The 22851-nt window shown below is 48.4% G+C and overlaps 1 protein-coding gene across 2 annotated transcripts; it reads left to right on the plus strand.

Annotated features, from left to right (window-relative positions):
- The first annotated feature begins 6 nt into the window (after positions 1-6).
- GATA3 (GATA binding protein 3) lies at positions 7-18623 on the plus strand. 2 transcript variants are annotated; one of them, XM_065901337.1, is made up of 5 exons: positions 7-653; positions 3067-3603; positions 8688-8830; positions 13578-13703; positions 17830-18623. In XM_065901337.1, the coding sequence occupies exons 1-5, from the start codon at positions 413-415 to the stop codon at positions 18112-18114; spliced, it is 1332 nt and encodes a 443-aa protein (XP_065757409.1). In that variant the 5' UTR covers positions 7-412; the 3' UTR covers positions 18115-18623. The 2 variants fall into 2 exon arrangements, with proteins under 2 accessions (XP_065757409.1, XP_065757403.1); XM_065901331.1 differs by having other exon boundaries at positions 21-653; positions 8685-8830.
- The last annotated feature ends 4228 nt before the right edge of the window (positions 18624-22851 follow it).

Consider the following 22851-nt stretch of genomic DNA (forward strand, 5'->3'; position numbering starts at 1 on the left):
GTTTCCCCTTCTCTCCTTTGCAGGTGACCCGGGAGAGACTCAGTCTTGGAGCCGCCGAGTAGCCCCCGGTGCAGAGGAGCCTTACTTGCAGAATTCCAGCCAGTCTTCGCCCCCCTTTTACAATTTGGTCCCCCTTTATACTCCCATACCTAATTTTTGGAATTTCTTTTTTCTTTCTCTTCTTTTCGCTAAACTACCCCGCAAAGATTTAAAAACAAAAATCTGATTTGCTCACCTTTCCTTCCTAGCTTTCCCATTTCCCAACTGAAAACAAATCTTTAAACGACCCCCGCCCCTCCGACGGCAGGAGCATCTGCAGAGCCTCGTAGCCCCCGACCTCCCAGCCCGACCGCCCTCCCTCTCAGCGCGCGGGTTCCGGGCCCGGCGAGAGGGCGAGAGCGCAGCCGGGGCCATGGAGGTGACGGCGGACCAGCCGCGCTGGGTGAGTCACCACCACCCCGCGGTCCTCAACGGGCAGCATCCGGACACGCACCACCCAGGCCTCGGCCACTCCTACATGGACCCGGCGCAGTACCCCCTGCCGGAGGAGGTGGATGTACTTTTTAACATCGACGGTCAAGGCAACCACGTCCCGTCCTACTACGGAAACTCGGTGAGGGCCACCGTGCAGAGGTACCCTCCGACCCACCACGGTGAGTCCGCCCCGGGTGCGGGGACCTCCGCCCAGCTGTCCCGGCTCTCTCGGGTCGGAGAGGCAGGGAGGGACCAGGGAGTGGGGATACCCGGCCAAAGCCCCCAAGTGCCGTTGCTGCTTCATTAAAACAACAACAACAAAAAAAAACTGGGGCCCGGAAATGGGCGAGGAAGGCGTCTCGATCGTCGCGAGAGTCTGTTTTTCAAAACAGTCGCAGCAGGCGCCTCTGCGCGACTGCGGTCCCCTGGGCCTGGCGCTCACCTGGCGGGCGCCGCGCTGCAGCCCTCTCTCCCCGCGCGGCCGCTGGTTCGGGGGCCTCGGAGATCCCGGGCGCGGGGAGCCGAGCCTCTGCCTCCACCAGCCACCGCTCCCCCGACCGGGCATCCGGTGCCGGCTAAACCTGGCTGGGGCTGGGTTCTTTCTAGGGGCTTCGCTCCCCCGGTTATCTCCTGGTTCTCTCTCTGGGGCTTCTGCCGGCGTGCCTCGGTATGTTTCTCCGGCACATTTCCAGAAAGGCCAGAGAAACGTATTTATTCCCACCGCTGTGTTTCGGCCTTTCCCCAAAGCTAGTGCATTTGGTTTTTAGACACATCTCCTACCTCTGGGCTCTGAGGAAGGGAAGTCTGGTGCTTTGACCGGGTTTTGGTGAAAAGACTCCCGTCTTAAGTTTGAGACATTTGGGGTTTCCTAGATTCCCGGCTGCACGGAATTTTCCTCCGTCTACACTTTTTGGTTGCCTCATTGCCTGCTCCCCGCAACTCTTGCCTTGCTGTCTCCTTCGGCCCTACAACAGACCCATTAGGCTCCCAAAGAAGATTTGGGATCCATCAGGGTTTCCTTTTATGGAGGAGCGATTCCAGTTGCCTTTTCTTTTCTTTCTTTCTTTTCTTTTTTTCTTTCTCTTTCACCTTGAGGAATTCAGGAGAGTTCTGAAATGGTAGAGAGAAACCCAGCCCTATGTAGTTGGTGGGAAAAAGCTCTTAAGGCTTTCCATCTGTAAGCGTGTTCCCAAAGAAGAAATGGCAGCATTTCAGACAGAGGGGCTGTGAGGCCATCTCAGTTGAGGTCTGCCTTGGTTCCCCGACTTAGATCCCGGGGCTGGGGCCGATGACAGAGCCCCTAGGGCAGCAAGCGTTCTCCTCCCTGCTGTCACCAGGTTTCAAACAATTGTTTCTGCGGATGGGGCGCTCTTTGCTCTTGTCCTGTGCAGATCAGCAGTTAAGTGGAAATGCGGTAGATGCAGCCTTAATATTATTTACTATACTACTTCCTACATAATGTGAAGCTTGACCCTTGGTGTGCGGAGAGCTCTCCTTCCCCCTTGACTCCCCTCCCCTTCCTTTCTCTTAAGATTTTAGTTTCGGTATTGTTCTTAATGGTTAAATAGAATGTCAAACGCTGAGACAGGTACTGGATTAAAAGATCAATAAGTGTGTGGATTTGTACTTGCCGTTTAAACTTACCCCTCTCAGAGCCTCTTCTGGTCTGAGTTACAGCTGCCTTAAAACTCTGCATTTCAAACGACAGCTCTGTTTACTGTGTATGTGAGTGAAATAGACACAGAAACTGGAATTTTTGTGTGTCTCAGGGGCTCAGGTGAAAATTCACGTATTGCACTGGTGGAGTCACAACTCTGGGGGCATATGGGCCTGTTTTATTTTTTTCCAGTAGGATCTGGGAGGGTGAGAACAGCAGATAAAAAGTACCATCCCAGAGTCCAGGCTTGGAAACTTTCTCCGACAGCCTGAGCGAGCGGTTCACTTCCCTGCAAATCCCATTCCAGGCCTGGCCAATTCCGAGCAAGCAGTGAAGTGGGGTTACGTGCAAGTAACCCAAAAATGCTCCCTCTCCTCTCTTTCAAACCCTCTCCCTGCTCTGGGCTTGGGGAGCTGGCTCTGCAGCTGGGCCTCTCTTAGGGTCCGTGTGTTCTCCTGGCTTTGAGCGGTTGTGTGGCTCACCCCTTCAGGCCTCATCCTTCCCAGCCCACCCTCTTATCAGGCTGCCTGGGATTAGGTCTGGGCTGGGGGCCGCTGGGCCATTGAAGGAAACCAATAAATCAAGTCAGGTTCCAGAGAGGGACCTCAGGGCTGTGATTCACAAAGTGTATCTGGAGAGGCCAAGGAAGCCGGGGCCCTTCTCGCTCCATGGCAGCACCCCTTGGGCGTCAGACACAGGCCCTTAATTCCCTGGATTTGATGGGACATTGGTGGGGAGATAGGGGTGAAGGGGGTGTGTTGGCCCAGGTACTGCTGGGGCCCCCAAGATCAGGGAGTGTGAGGTCCGGTCTGTGTGGGGATTGTCTTGCCAGGGAGGCTGGGGTGGAGGGGGAGGATGCCCAGGTGCCTGAAGGCCTCTGGGGGCTACTCTCACTCGCCTGTCTCTCTCCCGGGCCTTCCCCTTCACCCACGCAGGGAGCCAGGTGTGCCGGCCGCCTCTGCTACACGGATCCCTGCCCTGGCTGGACGGCGGCAAGGCACTGGGCAGCCACCACACCGCTTCGCCCTGGAACCTCAGCCCCTTCTCCAAGACGTCCATCCACCACGGCTCCCCGGGGCCCCTGTCGGTCTACCCCCCCGCCTCATCCTCGTCCCTGTCGGCGGGCCACTCCAGCCCGCACCTCTTCACCTTTCCACCCACCCCGCCGAAGGACGTCTCCCCGGACCCGTCCCTGTCCACCCCGGGCTCAGCCGGCTCGGGCCGCCAGGACGAGAAGGAGTGCATCAAGTACCAGGTGCCTCTGCCCGACAGCATGAAGCTCGAGTCAGCGCATCCCCGCAGCAGCATGACCACCCTGGGAGGGGCGGCGGCCTCAGCCCACCACCCCATCACCACCTACCCGCCCTACGTTCCCGAGTACAGCTCCGGACTCTTCCCGCCCAGCAGCCTGCTCGGGGGCTCCCCCACCGGCTTCGGATGCAAGTCGAGGCCCAAGGCCAGATCCAGCACAGGTAGGAACCTTCTCTCCCCTCGAGACCTTTCCCCTCGCCCTCCTCCCTGCTCCAAAATCCGGGACAGGGACTAGAGCGTGCCCTCCAGCCCCTCCCGGGGGCTGGGTGGCCGTTCAGACCCTTCAAAGATTTAATATCTTCCCATTCTTCCAGCGGGGAAAGAATGAGGTGTGTCCTCTCTCATTCCTGTCTTCAGAGCAGAGGGCAAGTGAGATCTGATTTAAAAGCCACCCGCAAGAGCTGGGGAAGGAAAAAGACAAACAAAAACAAACCCCCATCTCCTGCCTGTCCTGCCAAGGAACTTCTGGGTGCTGGCAGTAACCTTTAGTCAGTTTCCAAGCGCAAATGGAAGGGGAGGGAATACATCTTTAGTGTTTAGTGCTAAAAACGAAACCTCCTGAAACCCAAACAAACACAGGTCCCTCCTCTGACCCCCCTGGCCTCTACGTCCTGACCGTTCTCCTCCGCTCAGCTCAGAGGGGGTCATACAGTCACCAGAGGACAGCCCTTTACACAGACACGTATAAATAAAACGTGTGTGTATTTTTCGCCGGGGGCGGGACCGTGGCAAAGACAGGACACACGTTCTCTGCGTGGAAAAGAAGTCTCCCATCCTGACTTCTGGGTAGAGAGGTGGGCTCTGCCCTGGGGAGGCAGTTCAGTGGAAGTCAGAAGGGCTAGTTAACTGCAGTATTTTCCAGTGCTGGGAGCTCAGGCGGGGAAGGAAGGCGTCTTACGAGCTACTCCCCGACTGATCTGAAGCCAGAGGGGTTAGGAAGGATGGAAAAAGGTTCCCCAGGTGTGTCTCTGCTTCCTCTGCCCATCCTCTCTCAGAAAAGCACACCCCAGCTAAAAGCGAGCCACATTTTTATTCTCTTGGTGTAGAGGCTGGCTTTTCAGAAACAGTAAAGCCCGCACAAAGTATTTCTGCTTTAAAAATAAAAATAATCCACCACCAATGTCGAAGCAGCTGAAACAGAGTCGGGGAGTCTCTGAGATGAGATTTCACTGTATTTTTTGAGATGGTTTGGGGAAGATTGGCATATCTCCTTGGGGGTGTCCATTTCAGGGTGGACAGTCTCTGTCCTGGTCTGTCCCAACTGGGTACCCTCTGCTCTCTCTCTGTAGAGACTCTGTATACACAGAAGTGGTGGAAATCACTTGTCTTTGCTGGATGAGACAACCAGTCTTGAAACAGAGCCTGCAAAACCGGGGTTTAGAAAACTTCCAAGGGAGGGCTCTGGGTGCCCAGTGACCATGAGATCAGTTTCCAGGGTTTTTTTCCAGGGTGACATTCACTCCGACTGCCTGGGCAGGACTGTCTCTATTTAGTTGATATGTTTTAGCTAATCCAATTATTTTCAGACTGCTGCACGCGACAGTTGCATTGTTTATCCCGAGCCAGGAACTTTAATAGAGCCCGGATGCGGTTAGGCTGACAGAAAACTCAGACCTGCGTGTTCAGTACATGAAAGTCGGCAGAGGGAGAGGGAGGTAGGCTCGCTGGTGGAGCTGAAGAGAAAGCAAGAGGAAGGGAGCACAGGGCAGGAAAGTGGCCTGGCTGCCTCGGCGAGTGGAGGGTCCCTGGGAAGCGGGGTACAGATCTGCTCACAAAAGCGGGGGCGGGGCGGAGGGGGCTCGATCAAGGCTCCGAGGCTGATGGCAGTAAGAGAACAACCTGTCCATTTTGAAGTCGGGGTGGGATTTTTTGGGGGAAAGTTCTCTTTTCTGGTAGGGCTAAGAAGTTGGGGGCCAGATCGTGGTGTCTGAGGCTGGGGTGGTGGTTTGTGTAGGGAGGGGACAGAGTGACTTTTCCAAATGCCTCTCGTCCTCTGCCCTCATTTCCGCATGTGATCTCTCCCCCTCCATCGGGCACACCTTCTGCCTTCGGGTTTGCCTGGCTTTTCTGTGTCTTCCCTGGAGACCGGGACATTTGGGGAGGGGGGAGGGGCGAGGGCGAGGGCTGTGGTTTCCCTAAACCAGAACCAGGGGTACCTGTATACCTATTTTCTTTTATTTTTTTTTTTGGAGAGGAGAGGAGCCGGTTTAAATTTGGCTTTTGACTTCCTCCTCCTTATTCCTTTCTCACAGTCAGAAAAACCCAGAGCAACACAATTGGGCGGCGAGGGAGCTGGGACTTTCGGGAACGTGGAGCGCGCAGGGCAGGTTTCGAGGCTCCGTGAAGAGGGTGGAAGGAGTGGGAATTCCTGAGAAGGGGATTCTCTTGGTTTTAGTGGTTGCTTTTCTGTTTTTTTTTTTTTTTCTTTCTTTAACCTCTTTGCTATCGTCTGAAGGAGGAGCCCAGAGAAGGGAGGGTTGTCGCATTTTGGAGAAACGGTTGAGCTGTGGTTTAGAGCACCTATTGCTTTTTTAACGCCCGGGCTATCCGGGCTGAGATGTGTCTTTGCAAACAAGACACCAAGCCTTTTGTGTGTGTTTGTGGGGGGACCATTTCTTAGCTCCCCCCACTCCACCGTGGGCATCCAGCTCCCCCTTTTTCTCTGCAGCCTCCCTACTCCTTCAGTCCAGCCTCAGTTTCAGGATTTCAGTCGGAGGCTGAAGGGGTGTTTGAAAATGGCTGTTGAGTGTTAGGAGGCCTCCCGGCGCTGTGGTTGTCACCTAAGAGCGAGGTGTCTGTCTGAGCAGCTCACAGCAGGCGGTGAGCTAGGAGAAAGAAAGCAGGAGACAGTCAGGGCCTCCGTTAGGAAAACTGCTTGTTTGCTGAAGTCACAGATGAGAGGCAACAAGGAGAGAAAAAAAAATAAAATAAAATAAGAAAAAGCCACGCAAGGCAATCACAAACTTGCCGAGTGAATCAAGACAGAAAATTGCTCTAAAGTGCAATTGCTGGAGAAGCAACTGTTGCTGGCTTTCAAGGTCCCTCGGAAAAGGAAGCTGTTATTCTCCCCACTGGCTGACAAAGGAAAGGAAATCAGACTAATCGGGTCAGGCAGGGAGATCCCCTGGCCCAGGTGCCCAGGAGCGGGGCAGTCCAGCCCGAGCTGCTGGGGATGCAGGTGACTTGGAGCCCGAGAAACCCCCCAGAGGTCTGGGACAAAACGGCTGGGAGCCCGAGGCCCCTGTCTGCACAGGATGGGGGGCGTGCCAGGCCTGGCCAGTGTCCCCAGAAGAGGCTGACACAGCGCCCACCGGGGGCACGAGCACTGCGGGGGGCCCTGGCTATGCCTGCGGCCGCACCTCCTCACCCACTCGCCCTCTCCTCCCCCCGTGCCTCTCCCACCTTCAGCAGCCACGTCCCGAAGGCTTTTGACCCCAAAGCAGAGGAATCTGGATATGATTCAGCCCAGAGCCTACTCAGAGCTGCTGGGTGCCTAGCAAATGCTCCTGGCCCGTGAGGGCCACGTTTCTGTGGATAATCTCAGGGGTGCTTGGAAGGCTCTCTGTAGACCCCGGGTTAAGAACTTCTGGAATTTGGAGCAAGAAATTGAAATCTCTCAACTCCTTAACTTTTTTTGTTTTTGTTTTTGTTTTTGAGAGCCTGTCCCTGGAGAAAAGCCCAGGCTCAGGGGTGTAAATTCCTTGCCACCCTCATACTTGGTCTGGGGGTTTCCTAAATCTGAGCAGGTCCCCGGGCCCTGGGGTGGCCTTGCCCTCCTCGCGGGGAGTCAAGATTCCCAAGCGTCCTGTCTGCAGGTTCCCTTCCTCCACCCCGTCTTCCTGGTAGCTTGGGGTCAGCTGATAAATCTGTTAAAACAACTGGTAGGGGCTCATCTTTCTCCCCTACCATCCCCAAGCCCCTTCCCAGCACCCTAAAGACCCTTTCCTGACTCCTCTTCTTGGGGGCACCAGCTCTGCTGAAGCCACTGGCCCTGCAGGGTTGGGGGCTCCTCCTGGGTCCCTCTCGGCTGGCAGCGAGGCTGGTGCGTCCTCGCCAGGAGAACGAGGTCCCCCAGGAGCGGGGCAGGTTCTCCCAGAAACCGTCCTGTCCTTCTTCCTCTCGGGGAAGTTGAGAAGAACTCTGTGAGCAAACTCCCCTCCTCCTAAAATGGTATCTGGAGGGATTCTCTCCCAGGGCTTTCCTTCTCGAGGTGGGTCCCCGTCACTCTCCAGCCCCGGGAGTGAGTGCTGTTTCAACCCGGCCTGGCCGGTTTTCTGTTGATTTTGTTTGTTTGTTTTTTTTGGAAAAAGAGCGACTGCAGGCAAGTCTTGGTTAATGAGCCACAACCCAAGGGCCTCCCCCCTGCCCTCCCCCCATAAACTGGCCTCTTCTCCTGACTCTGCCCCTCCCAACGCTTCCCCTCGTTCAGTTTCCCTCCCTCCCCAACTCCAGCTTCCTTGCCTTCAAGATTGCTCTGCGTTTCCCTCCAACCTTCAGACTGGGGTCTCAGTGGCTGGAAAACCACAGAAAACCTTGGGTTTTTTCTAGAGAGTAAAAAAGATGATGGGGGAATGAATGAGTGGACCCTGCTGGGTCTTCATCTCTTCCTTGCCGGCCGGGGACATTTTACAGTTTTATTGGAAGTAAAATCTAAGGCCCTCGGTGCTAAAATCAATCAGCCGATTGATCCATCTGTTCATCTGTTGATTATCTGTTTCTCCATCTAGCTATCGATGAATCTCTCCTTTGGCCCCATCCTAATCTTCATTATTTAATCAATCCGCATAGACAGAGCTGGTGACGATAATGGATCATCTTTGTTTTCGTCCGAGGGAAGCGAATGGAATGTTGTGCTTTCGCCATCGACGGGGCTCAGGGTTTTCTCAGGGAGCTGTTTCAAGTTGAAATTCGCCTTCCTCCTTGGCTCTGCCTGACCTTCCCCGTCAAGTCAGGCAGGCCCAGGACGAGGTTCTGCTGCTACTGATTTCTGTGCTGTTTCTTGGGCTGGGAGCTGTGTGTGTGTGTGTGTGTCCACGGGGAATGGTTAGGCCATGAAAGTGTCACACAGTAACTCTTTTTTCAACTCAGGAGCCACCTTCAAGGGAGCTGGGCAAGTCCCCCAAAAGAGGAAAAAAGAGATAGAGAAGAAGTTCTTCATTGAACTTTCATTACCTAATTCTGCTGACAGCTTTTCTGTGTGTCTTCCTTTCCATAAGTGACTTATGTGTGATCTTGTTTTCAGAAGGCAGGGAGTGTGTGAACTGTGGGGCAACGTCTACCCCGCTGTGGCGTCGAGATGGAACAGGGCATTACCTGTGCAACGCCTGTGGGCTCTACCACAAGATGAACGGACAGAACCGGCCCCTCATCAAACCCAAGCGAAGGCTGGTGAGTTGTCCTAGGGAAGCACTGGCCCGACACTCTCCGTTTTGTGTCCTTAAGTTCCTCTCTTCAGGAAGAAGGGCTTTCTGCTGGAAATTGGCAGGACGGCTCAAAATCAGCTCGCTTGGGATAGTTTTCTTTTTTCTTCTTTGTTTTCTTTTTTGCAAATTACATATACAGAAAGGGCCCCCCGCCCCCGCCTTTCTCCCCCTCCATGGTTCTTAAGTCACTTATCACATTTTTAAGGATGCTCACTTCTGGGTTATCAAATCTTAAATGTCTTCACTGATAGAATGATTGCTTTCACAGGACCAGGGTGACTGATTTAAGATGCATTGATAGTCACGGTTTCACAGAGGAATTCAGTACGGGGATGGAGTGTCCCAGGTGCCACCCAGAACTTGTTTCTGAAGTCATACAAGTGGGCTCCTAGGAAGTAATTACAGTCTCAGGGTTGCCTTAGTGCCACGGATGAGATCTCATGGGCCAGGGCTAATGAACTGAATTTCACAAACAGCAGCCATTGGGCTCAGTGGAGTTTTTCTTCTTCCTTGGTCTGAAGAATTGAGGAATTGCCACAGGTAATTCTTGTGGGGAAAACTGTGTGATTCCTGTCCTGCTTCTTGGTCTCCCCTAGTGTCTGGTCTTATTTTCCCTTTGAACTCCTGCCGGTCGGGTGATAGTTTCCTCTCTCCCCCCTCTTTGTCCCCTTCTTAAACCTCTTGACCCCTAGGAATACTTGAGAAAACCTGGCACTGGCAAGCATTTATAAGGAAAACTAGCCTGAGAGGTTCGTTTGCAAACTTGTCTTTGGAATCTCAGGCCAGATTGAATAGCAAGTGTATGTAACAGACAAATAAAAGCAGGCTTGGCAAATGATAACTGTAACCACAGTCAAGAGATCAAAATGCTTTTTGTGGTGATTCACCAAGTAGAGAGGGGAGGAGGGGAATTTCCCCATGCAAATTAATGGATGAAGCCGCATCCCTCACATTCTAAGGTGGACCCTTCCCAAATCCTCTGCATTCTTTTTTTTTTTTTTTTTTTTTTTTTTTGTGGTACGCGGGCCTCTCACTGTTGTGGCCTCTCCCGTTGCGGAGCAACAGGCTCCGGACGCGCAGGCTCAGCGGCCATGGCTCACAGGCCCAGCCGCTCCGCGGCATGTGGGATCTTCCTGGACCGGGGCACGAACCCGTGTCCCCTGCATCGGCAGGCGGACTCTCAACCACTGCGCCACCAGGGAAGCCCCCTCTGCATTCTTTTTAAAGAATGATTTGTCTTCTCCATCAGATTTTGGTGCAAATCAACACCTTTCACATCCTCTTCAGAAGAAGGAAAATCTTTCTAGGGATGGCAGTGCCCACGTGACTTTAATTTTTGGCAATCCTAGGTCTCTAGGCTTTATTCCTTCTGATCTTTGCCCCTTTCTCCAGCTCTCTCAACCTTCCCCCGACTTGTCCCCATGCTCTTTGGTACTTTTTTTTTTTTTCCTTTCTCTCATGTGCAAAGCTAACTTCCTAGGAAAAAGCTGCCGGATATCTGAGCTCTGGAGATAACTCATAAACAACAACTCAGCTTCCCCAACTTAAACATCAAGATGTTTGAACGTATCAGAACAAGACGTGTTTGAAAAAAAAAAATGGCTGGAGATGTTAGCAGAGAATGAATATGATCGCACCACAAAAGAATGTTCTGAATCACTCAAAACCTGGCCTTAGGAAAAAAAAAAAAAAAGAGAGAGAAAAAGAAAAGGAAAGAAAAACAAAAGAAAGAAAACTAACAACAAAAACTTCTTGTTAAAATAAGTCATGGTACCATTATAATTGGACTTTTTTTTTTTTAATGTAAAAGTAAAGAAGGAAAAAGAGAGCAGTAAAGTGTCAGACCCCGTAGTTGTCTGGTTGATAAGCAAGAGTACGTTTGACATTTTCTTGGGGTTTCTTCTGTCTGGGTAGATTGTACAGGAGGGCTGGATTTGCATTTTACATAATTTTGTCTTCATTCACCTTTCATAAGAAATCTCTAGAACTCTGAGTAATAATTACTTTTAATTCTAGAGTTCCTTCGCTGTCACACGTGAAGCTGTCTTCTCTTTCTTACTCATCTCTTCTGGGTGGTTTTTAATTTTTAGTTCCATAGAATTCACATGCTCCAGAGAAACACTCGGGGCCCATTCAGGATATATATACGTATATTTTTAGCCCTTAGATGTATCTGACTTCTCAATATCTAGAACTTTCTTTCTGTTCTTTCCTATATTTCCTGTTCCTCCTTCCCTGCTCTGTCTCTCCAGTTTGCTGCTTTTGCACACTTGCAGACTTGCTGAAGACCACCCTGCCCGCCCCCTCTGTGTAGTCAGCTCTTCCATAGATGCATATCTAACACTGAATGAACTCGTGCAGGAAATAGAAGGGAAGACCCATAGAATTGTTTTCCTAGTGTTGCAAGATTTTCATAAGTCTCACAACTAGCTTGCTTTATTAATATACTTTGTCTTCTGCTAGTGACCCAAACAGTGTGACTTTTAGAGGTTCTGTATAAATTCTCATAAAGTCTAAGCCTGTTTGGATTCATGTTACCTTCAATACGCTGCAAAGGGCTGCACCATGAGCGTGGTTATTTGGAACTCTTATTCTATCGGTTGGCATTGTGCACTTGTACCATCCCTTCTCAGTTGTTGGGCCGGGAAATCCGGCACTTGCGTAGATATTAGTCTATTACATCCAAGTATTTCTTTTAAAGGGGGAAGACCAGTCCAGGGCTATAATAATAATCACATGATACTGTAGTTGTCAAAATCCTTAAGCACCAATTTCATATATCATTTTCCTCCCAAGAGTACACAAGAGCAATGGTTAAGTCTTAAATTATCATGTTTCATAAAGGCAGGTGGACCAGAGGCATGTGGGATAAGAGACAGCACTCTTGGACTGCGGTGAATTATTTTCCAAATGGACAACTCAAAAGTAGAACCTTCTCAGTTATGAGGGAGAAGGGCTGTTTTTCCTTTCTAGTTCCTCAGGACGCAGAAACTAAGAATTACCAAAAACAAACAAAGGAAAAAAGCCACAGCTCTGCTATTTAAACCTGTGGGAAGGGGCAGCATCTCTGTGGAACAATTGAGTAGCTTTGAAAGGAAAGGAATCAGCTTGGTTCATTCAGAATTGCCACTGGGTTTTCAATATCTGACCTCTTCGGGTGTTTGGCCCAACTTCTTGCTGGATAAAATACTGAGGGAAAAGCACACCCTGATCCCTGTCCTTTCGTTCTGTGCTTTCATAACCATGCCAGAATTTTCTTGATCACAGATAAAGACCAGATGAATTCTTTTTTTTTTTTTTTTTTTTGCGGTACGCGGGCCTCTCACTGTTGTGGCCTCTCCCATTGCGGAGCACAGGCTCCGGACGCGCAGGCTCAGCGGCCATGGCTCACAGGCCCAGCCGCTCCACGGCATGTGGGATCTTCCCAGACCGGGGCACGAACCCGTGTCCCCTGCATCGGCAGGCGGACTCTCAACCACTGTGCCACCAGGGAAGCCCACCAGCTGAATTCTTACTCCTTCTCTTGCCTTTGATAATATTTTTGAGTCCCAGGGACCGAAATAATTTTGCAGTTGAAATTTTCTTTTTATGTGGCAAGGGGGTGTGAGGAGATGAGAGATATATGGTTACAAGTGACCCAACCTCATTTCCTTTCAAAAGTTTTTGAGCTTAAGTTTTCTTTTTTAACGTATGGACATAGGAAATAGTCCCCTTATACATTTAAGTGCGTCGAAAAGCAAAAGAAAAATCTCCCTTTTAAAGGAAATGAGGGCAGTGACACAATCAAATAATGAAAATTCAACTTGGGGCTGACATCTGACCTGTAACCATTTTGCTCTGTGAACAGCAGATAGGAAGCACCTACTTTCAAGAGGGTGAAATGAAATGAAGTTAGGAGCGGGGCCAATGTTCCTGGTGGATTGCAAAATTCCTTGTTCCTCTCAGTTTGTCTCACTAACTGAAAGCCACCTAAAGAGGATGAAGATGGCTGTCACCACGACTGACCAAATCTGAAAGCGTGGGCCGTGCACATTTAGGATGCCTGCAAATTGGCTGAGGTCTTGTTCACTTAGGGTGTCTGGCTTGGTGCTTTCTCCGTGGCCCATCCCGTGGGTGCCAGCCCCACGTGCGCAGACGTTCTCTCATTCTGTCAGCACTCTGCCCTCCTTATCATCCAGCGTTGCTTTATTTGGGATCTAGAAAGTGCTTTTGATGCTTGGGTTTGTTCTTCCTTGGCTGTTGGTCTATTGTGATGACCAGTATCCTTGTTGAGAACTGCTTTTCTGGGCAGTTGCTCTTGAAAAAGACCTCCTGTAGGCCTGGCAAAGGAAGCCACTGAGAGCCTGGAACCCAAACTAGTCTGGTTAATTCAAAATTGCTACCCATAAAAATGAAACATCTGGAAAACTTTGGGGGGGGGGGCTCGTTATGTCGGTGAGGTGATGTTGGCTTTCTCGTCCTCCCGAATCCTTCCCCAGGGGACAGCAGGCTATGTGCTGACCACCGGACTATGGTCTGACCTGCTCCTATGCCAGTGGATTGGCTTCATGTTTCTTCTAGATGCAGATTTTGGGGATCTTTATTACTTTCATGTGGGCCACTTGCTAGTTTTGATTTCAGTGATAATTTTTTTTGAGTTGGTCTCCGTAGCTCTGCAAACCCATTTAACACTTGTTTTGATTTTTATCCTCCCCTCTCTTCCCGCTCCCCAGTCAGCAGCAAGAAGGGCAGGTACGTCCTGTGCAAACTGTCAAACCACAACCACGACTCTCTGGAGAAGAAATGCCAATGGAGACCCTGTCTGCAATGCCTGCGGGCTGTACTACAAGCTGCACAATGTAAGTGTCCCGGGGACCCGCCCCCCCTCCTGGAATGGCCCCCTTTGGATGGTGCCCAGTGCACAGCATCCCCCTTCCCTGGTCCCCTTCCTGAGTTTTTTAAGAAAGAATTTTATTGGAGTATAGTTGATTTACAATGTTGTGTTAGTTTCAGGTGTACAGCAAAAGTGGTTCAGTTATACCTATACTATATCTATTCTTTTTCAGATTCTTTATCCATCTAGGTTATTACAGAATACTGAGTAGAGTTCCCTGTGCTCTACAGTAGGTCCTTGTTGGTTATCCATTTGAATCGCCCAATGACAAGGCTCAGAAAAGGCACTGCAATAGGACCCAGTGTAGGAGAGGACTCGGCACAGCGTAGCCTTGCTGAGATTGAAGACCCTAAAGCAGATGACCCAGCCCCTTAGTTTGTATTGGAAACAGTACGCATGGTGGACCTGGTCTGGGTTTTTAAGGGGAGAAAAATCTTTCTCTTGGAAAAACCAAAGTCACCAGGGTGATGACTTTGGTTTTTTGACTTGATGTTTCTTTGAGTTTTTAAACGTTTTGCAAAAAAAAAAAAAAAAAAAAGAGAGAATGAGCCAGTGCAAAGAGAAAGGTAAATAGGATTGTAATGCACGGCACGGGAGTTCAGGGCGATTCAGTTACTGAGGGGTAAAGAGGCTTGGTGAATTTTAAACGGATTCTCTGAATAAAAGATACGAGATGAGAGATTTCATCTGCTGAGTTTGTCCTCACCAGGAGAACTCTTGCAAAGCAGCCGACGGAGGTTATCCTTACCAGGGAAAAGAATGCTTTTCTCCTTCTAGATCACATTAGCAGAATGATAATTGTCAGTCAGTCACATGGGTTTGGCTGTGTCATTTTTAATCTTTCAATTTGGGGGTCCTCCCATTTTGCAATATGTTTACCTTTAAAAAAAGTTTTCAGCTATTTTTTTTTTTTTTTTTTCCCTGCAACAACTCTGGCTGACAGGCCATGACCCTTATGTGGCCAGAAGTTTATGTTGATCCCAGAGAAAGAATTTTGTCTCTGTCTGTCTGTCTCTGTCTGTCTTTCCCTGTCTCTCTCACATCATCTCTCTGGCTCTGTCTGGTTCTCCTGAAGTCTCTTGACCAGTCTGATCTTGGTAATGTCTGGGAGTGAATGGGGAAAGGCGGAGGGCTTTGCTCAGAACCATTCTGACAGTCGACGCATCTTACCCAGAAACACCTGGGAATTGGGGAGGAAGCTTTTTTGGTTAGCGTTTTTGAATCACAGGAGAACTTCCCAGGGTGACCCCAGCAACTAGTCCTTTTGTGCTTCTTGGGAATGAGTTGATTTGATTCCTTGGGACCCCCGTAACACTCACCTCCCTGTCCATATGCCGTCCGCTCTCGATAGGAGGGGCCTGGCGCTGACGGAACGGGGCTCTTACTACAATCCATCGTTTCTCTCCCACACATCCTCAGACTGTGGTCTGTGTACATTTACCAGCAATGAAACCCCAGGCCCGTTTTCACTTTGGGGAATTTCCTTACTCACTGCCGTGGAGAGAAGCCGATTTGTGATTAAAATCTGGAAGATTTGGGACCTTAAGTTTTCTGAGCTACCCAGTGGTTGGTACAGCCGATCAAATGATTTGGGGGTTGTAATGTATGGTTTTGCAAAGAACTTTCATGTTACTTGATTACATTTGAGCCTCAAAGAGTCCCATGATGTAGACAGGGCAGAAATTATTTTGATTTCCCTTTTACTTGAAGAAGTGATGACTCAGAGAAGTAAGGAACGTGGCTGATGAAGTAGAAGGGCCAGGATGGACTTCTGAATTACGTAAGGCCTTGCGGGGAGATGAGTAACCTCAGGACTAATAGAGAACAGAGGAGAGTAAGCACCTTCTCCTTTTAGAATGTACCAAAGTTCTGTTCAAAGTAATGAATTGCGTGTGTATATATACTTCTTTCCTATTTCCACAGAAGTATAGGAATTATGAGAAACGAACCAGCTATAAATTCCTTTGACTACTCAGCCACAGTGAGATAGGCTCTCAGTTGTGTCCAATCTAAAAAAACATCTATTTCTGAAGAACACGAATTTCTCATTAAATCAAAGACAGGTCAAGGAACCTTCTTCACTCCTCACTCCCACCCTATTCTAAATTAGCTCCCGACTTCATGGTTGGGCCCCAGTGGCTGGGAGATAGAAGGTGCTCATCCCCCAGAGCGGTTCTTCTGCCTTCTCTGGTTTAGTAGGAATTCACAGAAGGAGGCGGATTTGTTGTGTATTTAACAATAAGAGATAATAATCTATTAACATTCTCCTCTTGTTGTGTTTTGTTCTGCCCATCGAGATACCATGCGTGACCTAAGTTAGTTCCTGTTTTCTTATCTAGGTGTGTAGATAACTACCTATCTCAGTATCAGTGTTGGGACTAGTTATCTGGCTTTGTGTGTTTATCTGTGTAACTAGATATTATATTTAGATACCTGGCTCTGTATATCTAGATATCAGCGTAAAGAGCCATGTGTCTAGGCAGTATCTTGGGGGAGATTCGATGTGACAGTAGATTCCTATCGCCTCTGTAGGCTGCATCTTTATCTTGATTATGACTTTGAGGAAGGAACCCTGAGATGTTCTTTGGGCAACGACCTTTTAGGTCCTCTGTCGTCACTCACGTGGCCTTCCTGCACAAGGGGGAAGGCAGGTGTCCGTCCCACGGAGTGGTTCTGTACCCCTCTCCGGGTGACCAGCTCAGGCCCAGGAAGCTGTGGGTTTGCTGCTACCAGTAGTGTTGTCGGAGCCTGGCCTCCTTGGCTGCTAGATTCTTTCTTCCTTAACTATCCCTTTCTAGCCTTTGGAGCAAACAGGCAGGTCCTAGAGCCATGAAATCTTCTCTTCCTCCACCCTTGAGGACCCTGGAGGAAGGAGTTGTTTGTTTCCCAAGCAGTCAGGAGTGACTGAGACCCTGACCTTCCCTCTCTGAGTCCCTTTGCCCATTTCCCCAGAAACACGGCCAGATGTGTGGTTGGTTTGCTCTACGGGGCAGATGGCCGCTATTGAGGTCAATCTGATTCTGACTCCTCGTGGGGAATGATCTCAGTTTGCTTTGTCAAGTCCCCTCTCTTGATTCTTCTCCCCACCCCCCTAAAACAAATGTGTATTCAAAACAAAACACATGAGGCTTATCAGAAAGAGAGCGATGGTCTGCTGCCCTGGGGACGGAAGACTAGCGCTTGCCTCTGTCTCTTTACTCCACTTCAGGCCTGGTCTTTGATTTTTAGGAGAGTGCCTTCAGGCTAGCACAGGGCTTTGTACCCCGTAAGTGGATATTAAATTCTTGTGGATTGGTTGTTTCACTGTTTGTCTAGTAAGAAGTGGATAGTCAGGACCAGGTAGAAATTGCAACTTTCAATCATCACCGTGGCTGTGACGTGGGCAAGAGCTTATGTTTCGGAAAGACACTTTGTATTAAATTATGACCCCAGAACTTACACATTTCAGGGGAAGATTTTACAGCACCTCTTGTTTAGAGAAGTTCGTCAGAAGAGAGACAACCAGACATGACTTTGAAGAGGGAAGCAGTCCTAGCTTCTCAAGGCAGAGACAGACACTTAAGATCGATCGCCTTGCACAGTCCTAACACAGATTTTGGACCAGTAGACAAGATATTATTTCCCCCCTTGAAAACCCCTCCATTGCCTCCATGCTCATGAAGTAGTCTAAGGTCATTCTAATGGAAGAAGACAAGTTATTATTATATTTTAGTTAGCAGAGAAATACAACCATCTTGGGTGGGTCTCTAGAATATGGTCCTTGGAGACGGAAAGTTCCCTGAGGCAAACTTTCCCCCAAATGATTGGTGCAGATGAATGTAATGAATAAGCCCTGCTTGGAACACCTTACCTATGGCCTCTTGGTTTCTGAAATTGATAGAGGCTGACAGACCCCCACCGCAGAACCCTAGCCTGCAGGACTCTGGGTCCCTGGGAAGGAGGCAGGAAGGTGGGGAGGAAGGGGCCCCCTGAAAGCAGATCCCCGATCTGGGGCAGTCAGAGGAACCCGGGTTGGGGTGTGAAAGTCTGCACTATTTTGGAGCCAGCCAAATAAAGTAAAAAAAAAAAAAAAAAAATTGATCTCTGTTTAGATTAACAGACCCCTGACTATGAAGAAGGAAGGCATCCAGACCAGAAACCGAAAAATGTCTAGCAAATCCAAAAAGTGCAAAAAGGTGCACGACACGCTGGAGGACTTCCCCAAGAGCAGCTCGTTCAACCCCGCCGCCCTCTCCAGACACATGTCTTCCCTCAGTCACATCTCACCCTTCAGCCACTCCAGCCACATGCTGACCACACCCACGCCGATGCACCCGCCCTCCAGCCTCTCCTTCGGACCTCACCACCCTTCCAGTATGGTCACCGCCATGGGTTAGGATCCCTGCTCGATGCTCAAAGATCTCCAGGCGAGAGTCCCTCCAGCCCCTTCTACGTGTGCATCTTTGCAGCAGCAGTATCATGAAACCAAAACCCGATGGATCTGTATGTTTTTGCAGGCAGAAAGCAACACGATGTTTGCCACTTGGACAGAGGAGCCCGCTGTGGTGTCTGTGTTCTCACTCCCTGAATCTGGATACCATTTGTGAATAAGCCATTCAGACTCATATTCCCTATTGAACAGGGTCTCTCTAGTGCTGTGAAAAAAAAAAAAAATCGCTAAACATTGCATATAACTTATATTGTAAGAAATACTGTACATTGGAAGAAGAAGACTTTATTGCCTCTGTCAGGAAGGCACGAAGGACGCCATGCATTTTAAGGACGATGGAAGAAAATAAAGTGTGGAAATTAAGACGAAACTAGTTCTGATATCCAAATGGACAAACTACCAGTTTTTTTTTCCTTTTCCTGGTCACAGTTTGATGCATTAAAAGAAAAAAAAAAAAAAAAAAAGGAAAAAAAAAAAAAGAAAAATGTTGTAGGCGAATCATTCGTTCAAAGCTGTGGGCCTCTGCGTAGGAAATTCTATCACTCCGGGCAACGCGTTACACTCCCAGATTGCCATGGAGGGTTCAGTTAGACTTTCCTAGGCCTCCATGCTTTGTGAACAAGTCCCTGTAATTGTCGTTTGTATGTATAATTCAAAGCACCAAAGTAAGAGAAGTTGTAGATTTATTTCATCATATTATACAGACTGAATGGTTGTACAAATTTATTTCCTGCTAGTGTTAAGAACTGCTTTTTTTGTGTGTGTGTGTTTCCGTTTTAATATTTTCCTTCTCTCTCAATTTTTGGTTGAATAAACTAGATGACGTTCAGTTGACCCAAGGCGTTTGTGCTCCACAGGGCTGATTTTGTTTTTCCTTTTTGTTCCTCAATGATATTTATTAAATAGCTTCTAAGGGTACAAGAGCATCTGTCCTTTGTCACTTCTCCTGCAGCCTGTGCTATGAGGGTAGCAGTGTATGAGCTACCCGCGTGCATGTCAGCGGCTCGGGCCCGACAGCCCGGGTTCTGAGAGCAACCTGGCTGAATGTTAGCACCTGTTGTGTTCTGTGTTAGTGATCACTGCCTTTCATGCAGTCTGTTGGAATAATAATATAAAAAGATAATAAAGTTAAAAGATTTAAAAACAACCACATAACATGGTATCAAGAGTGGTGGCCAGGCTCTTCTAAAATCTGGTAGCTCTAGCTAATTGAAGCAAAAGGAGTTCAAACAAAACAAAACAAAATAACAAAGCCCAAACTCGTTCAGTTATTCACTAGGAGATAAGGCAAACCCCAGACAGTCAACATCAATTCATTTGGGAAACTGGGGATCTTTGCGGCTTATGGGATGCAGCCCAGAGGAAGGCATCCCCAGGCTGGAGCAGGTTCTGTGGTCCTCTCTGAGCTGCCGTTCCCTCCTCCTTTTCTAGCCTCAAGGAGACGATCTTCTAGCAGGAGAAACAGGAAGATTTCCTCGTTGGGATTCTCGGGTGGATTTGCAGTTGATGGATCTCTGCAAGATGGAAAGGAGCTGGGCTTCACGTCTGTTTTGCTTTTCTACTGTTGAATTGAATAACATCACAGTGAAGGGTTGATTGGAATGTTTGCGAAACATGAAATAACCATTTTGTAACCTACGCTGTATAGTTTCCTTTTACTCTGTTGACAGAATGTGTAACGCTGGCACACATCTGAAAAATCTCTGTTAATCGCCTCTCTGCTTTCTTAGCAAATATTTCAAGCCTAAAAGCTCAATGTTGAAATAAAGAAGTAGAGGATTACTGAGATGCAAATGAAGATCTGACTGGCTCCTAATTCGGATGTGGTTTCTGGTTACTTGTGAAACACCCAAGGCAGTGGTCGTCTGTTGCCATCTTAAACTTGGGCGCTGTTACTGGAGAGTTCCAATGTTTCAGGATTTGCCACTTTTTTCCTTCATACAGATTTGAGTGAATGCCCTTTCACCTTAAGAACAGGAGTTCAAATTCTTAACATTCTTGGGGTAGGAGAAGGGCGGGCAGGGGTGGGGGGCACACGTAGCAAAATCCCAAACTCAACACTCCAGCTACATTTTGTTTTAGGTGCTATAGCGATAGTGGCACATTTGATCCTATTCCTGCCTCAGACAAATGCCATTTTATCATTCTGTACAAGGATTTTACATTCGAAGATATTTTTGGAGGATGATGCAAAAGATTTAAAAAAAACTGTAACTATTCTCCAGTTTCTCCTTTCGAATGTTATATGTTTTCATGGCTTCAATAGTTTTGGTCTTTCTTTTTTTCTTCACGTAAAAGAAAAAAGACACACTAGAACAGCCACAGGAGAGAGGGTTTCCTCTAGAAAAACAGAACAAGATAGTAGATCTAAACTGCTGCTCCAATATTCTTGAGTAAATTGTACTCCTGATTAATTTTCCACCTCTTCTGCCTCGCTTTTGAAATAGCTGCATTTAGCACATCCATGGGAATATATGTGAAGATTTGGAATATTTCTTAAAAACATTTTAAAAGCCAACATAATAGAAAAAAAACAAACTACATAGCTGTTGAACAGTTTTGCCATTTATGAACGTTCATGATGTAAAAATTCTGATGAAAACACTTCTTTCATTGATGCAACAAATAATACCTGTTGAGGATCTAGACTGAAGTCCATTTAAAAACTTTTTTTTTAATTAAAAAAAAGCAGATTAAGAAATAGAGAAACCAAGGTTCCAGTGTCTCAGTCTGGTGACATTTACAGGTTATTCCCCTTTGAAAAAAACAACGTGAACTGTGGCGAGGTTGGGCCCCTGGGTTGGTCTCCATGCAAGCAGAAGATGTGACACAAGTGGGGACACTCAGAACCTGCCTTCTGAGAGCAATGTCTATTTTCTAAACCTTTTTTAAGCGTTTAGAATTATTTTTAAAGCTGACTCCTCATCGCAGGACATCATTTTAGTATTTCCTAAGTCTAGAAACTGTGTGAAAGGAGCAAATTCTTCCCAGGTAATGCATGTCGGATCCGAATTCAGTAAAACACCTGTTCACAAAATTCAAACTCAGAAACTCAAATGCCATCCATTTCCCACATCTGATATGTTCCTCACAATGGTGAATTGTCCCACTGACCTTTCAGAGATTTAGAAGCATTATGATTCCACGTTCTCCTGTGTACTATCCCCCTGTCGTCAACCCCAAATCCACCCCAAATCCTCAAACCAATCTTGTGATCCTTCCTGGACAGCAGGCATTACTGACTCCTCTGTAGAGAAATTCCCTTCCATTTCCAAGCTAAGCAGAGATTAAAAAAATTTTTTTTAATTAAAAATTTAAAAATCACAAAAAGATGCAAAGACAACCTTTGAACGATAGCATTTTATCGTTTTATCCACAGAGCAGAAATTTTAACCATGATCCAAAACAGCTGAGTAATACACCAACCCCTTTCTGCACTTTCAAATGAAATGAACTTCTGAAAAACGTTTTCATTTTCACTTATTCCATCTTTCTCATATTGGTGTGAACACACCCTCAGACTGGGACTTGTCTGCACTTCTTTGCAAAAACCCAATAAAGGGAAAACCCCAGAATTCAGAGAAATTCACCGATCATCTGAAACGTCTGACCACCACTGTCTTAGGAGTCTGGGAACTTGGGTTTTTATTCCTGGCTGTGCCACTAACAAACAGGGTTATCTGGGGATTTTTGTTTGATTTCCCTGGGGGTGGGCTCTTTACATCATTAGAAGACATGCTGTCTAAGACCCATGTGAGAAGAAAAATGCCATGATTCCATTGGATTTTTAAACTTCTTTTGGAGAACATCCTTTATTAGGAAAGACGTCCTCACACCCCTGGTTAGAATCTTGAGCAGCCTGTAATGAGCTTCCAGATGGGCTGGGGTCGTCCCACTCTCGTCTGCCCTTAGTACTATCTCGCAAAACACAAATTAACTTGTATTTTGTGACGGTCACCCTGGGACAGGAGTTAGTGTCCCAGCCTGCGGATTCCCTGCTCTTTCCGCAATGTGTCCAGGCCCCTCTTGAGCGGAACACACAGGACTTGCTTGTCCTGCTGATGTTGGCAGTGTGATTCATATTTCACTCATCCATTGTGTAAAGAAAGTCTGCCTGAATTGCTTATGGCCCATTCTAGGGAGATAGCCAGCATCCAGCCTTTCTTTTTCCTTGCGTTCTCTCTCTCTCTCTCAGGAGACGAGGATCAGCAGAGGAAATAGATCAATGTTCCCCCAAAGCTGTTCCTTATGGGGTGCTCTGTCCGGATTCTGGTTTCTCTGGGCTGTTCCTCCGTCACCCTTGACCTTCTTTGCAGGGGATCCTGGTACATTAGACACATTGTTTGCGGTGCGCTTTTACAATCCCCTGTCATGTCTGTGTGCACAGTTTGGAGTGGGGATTTGGAGAGCGGGCACCCTCCCTGTCTCAGTCTAAACAAAAGACGTGCAGTACAAAGCACTCCGCCATGCTGCCAGGGCCCAGCAGCAGTCCCAAGGCCTGCAAATACCTGGAGGGGAGCTGCTGATTCCTAGGGAAGCAGCTGTGGGCCCAGCCTTGTGCAGATGAGGGATGCAGTGTGGTGACAGGGCAAACCAGCCCCTGGCACCGGCTCCTAATTCAGTGCATTGACCTGATGGGGACCCCCCTGCCGAAGGATCCGGATGGGGACGGCTCGATGCCCAG

The sequence above is a fragment of the Phocoena phocoena genome, chromosome 2 (genome assembly GCF_963924675.1).
Source record: "Phocoena phocoena chromosome 2, mPhoPho1.1, whole genome shotgun sequence".
NCBI classification, from domain to species: Eukaryota; Metazoa; Chordata; class Mammalia; order Artiodactyla; family Phocoenidae; genus Phocoena; species Phocoena phocoena.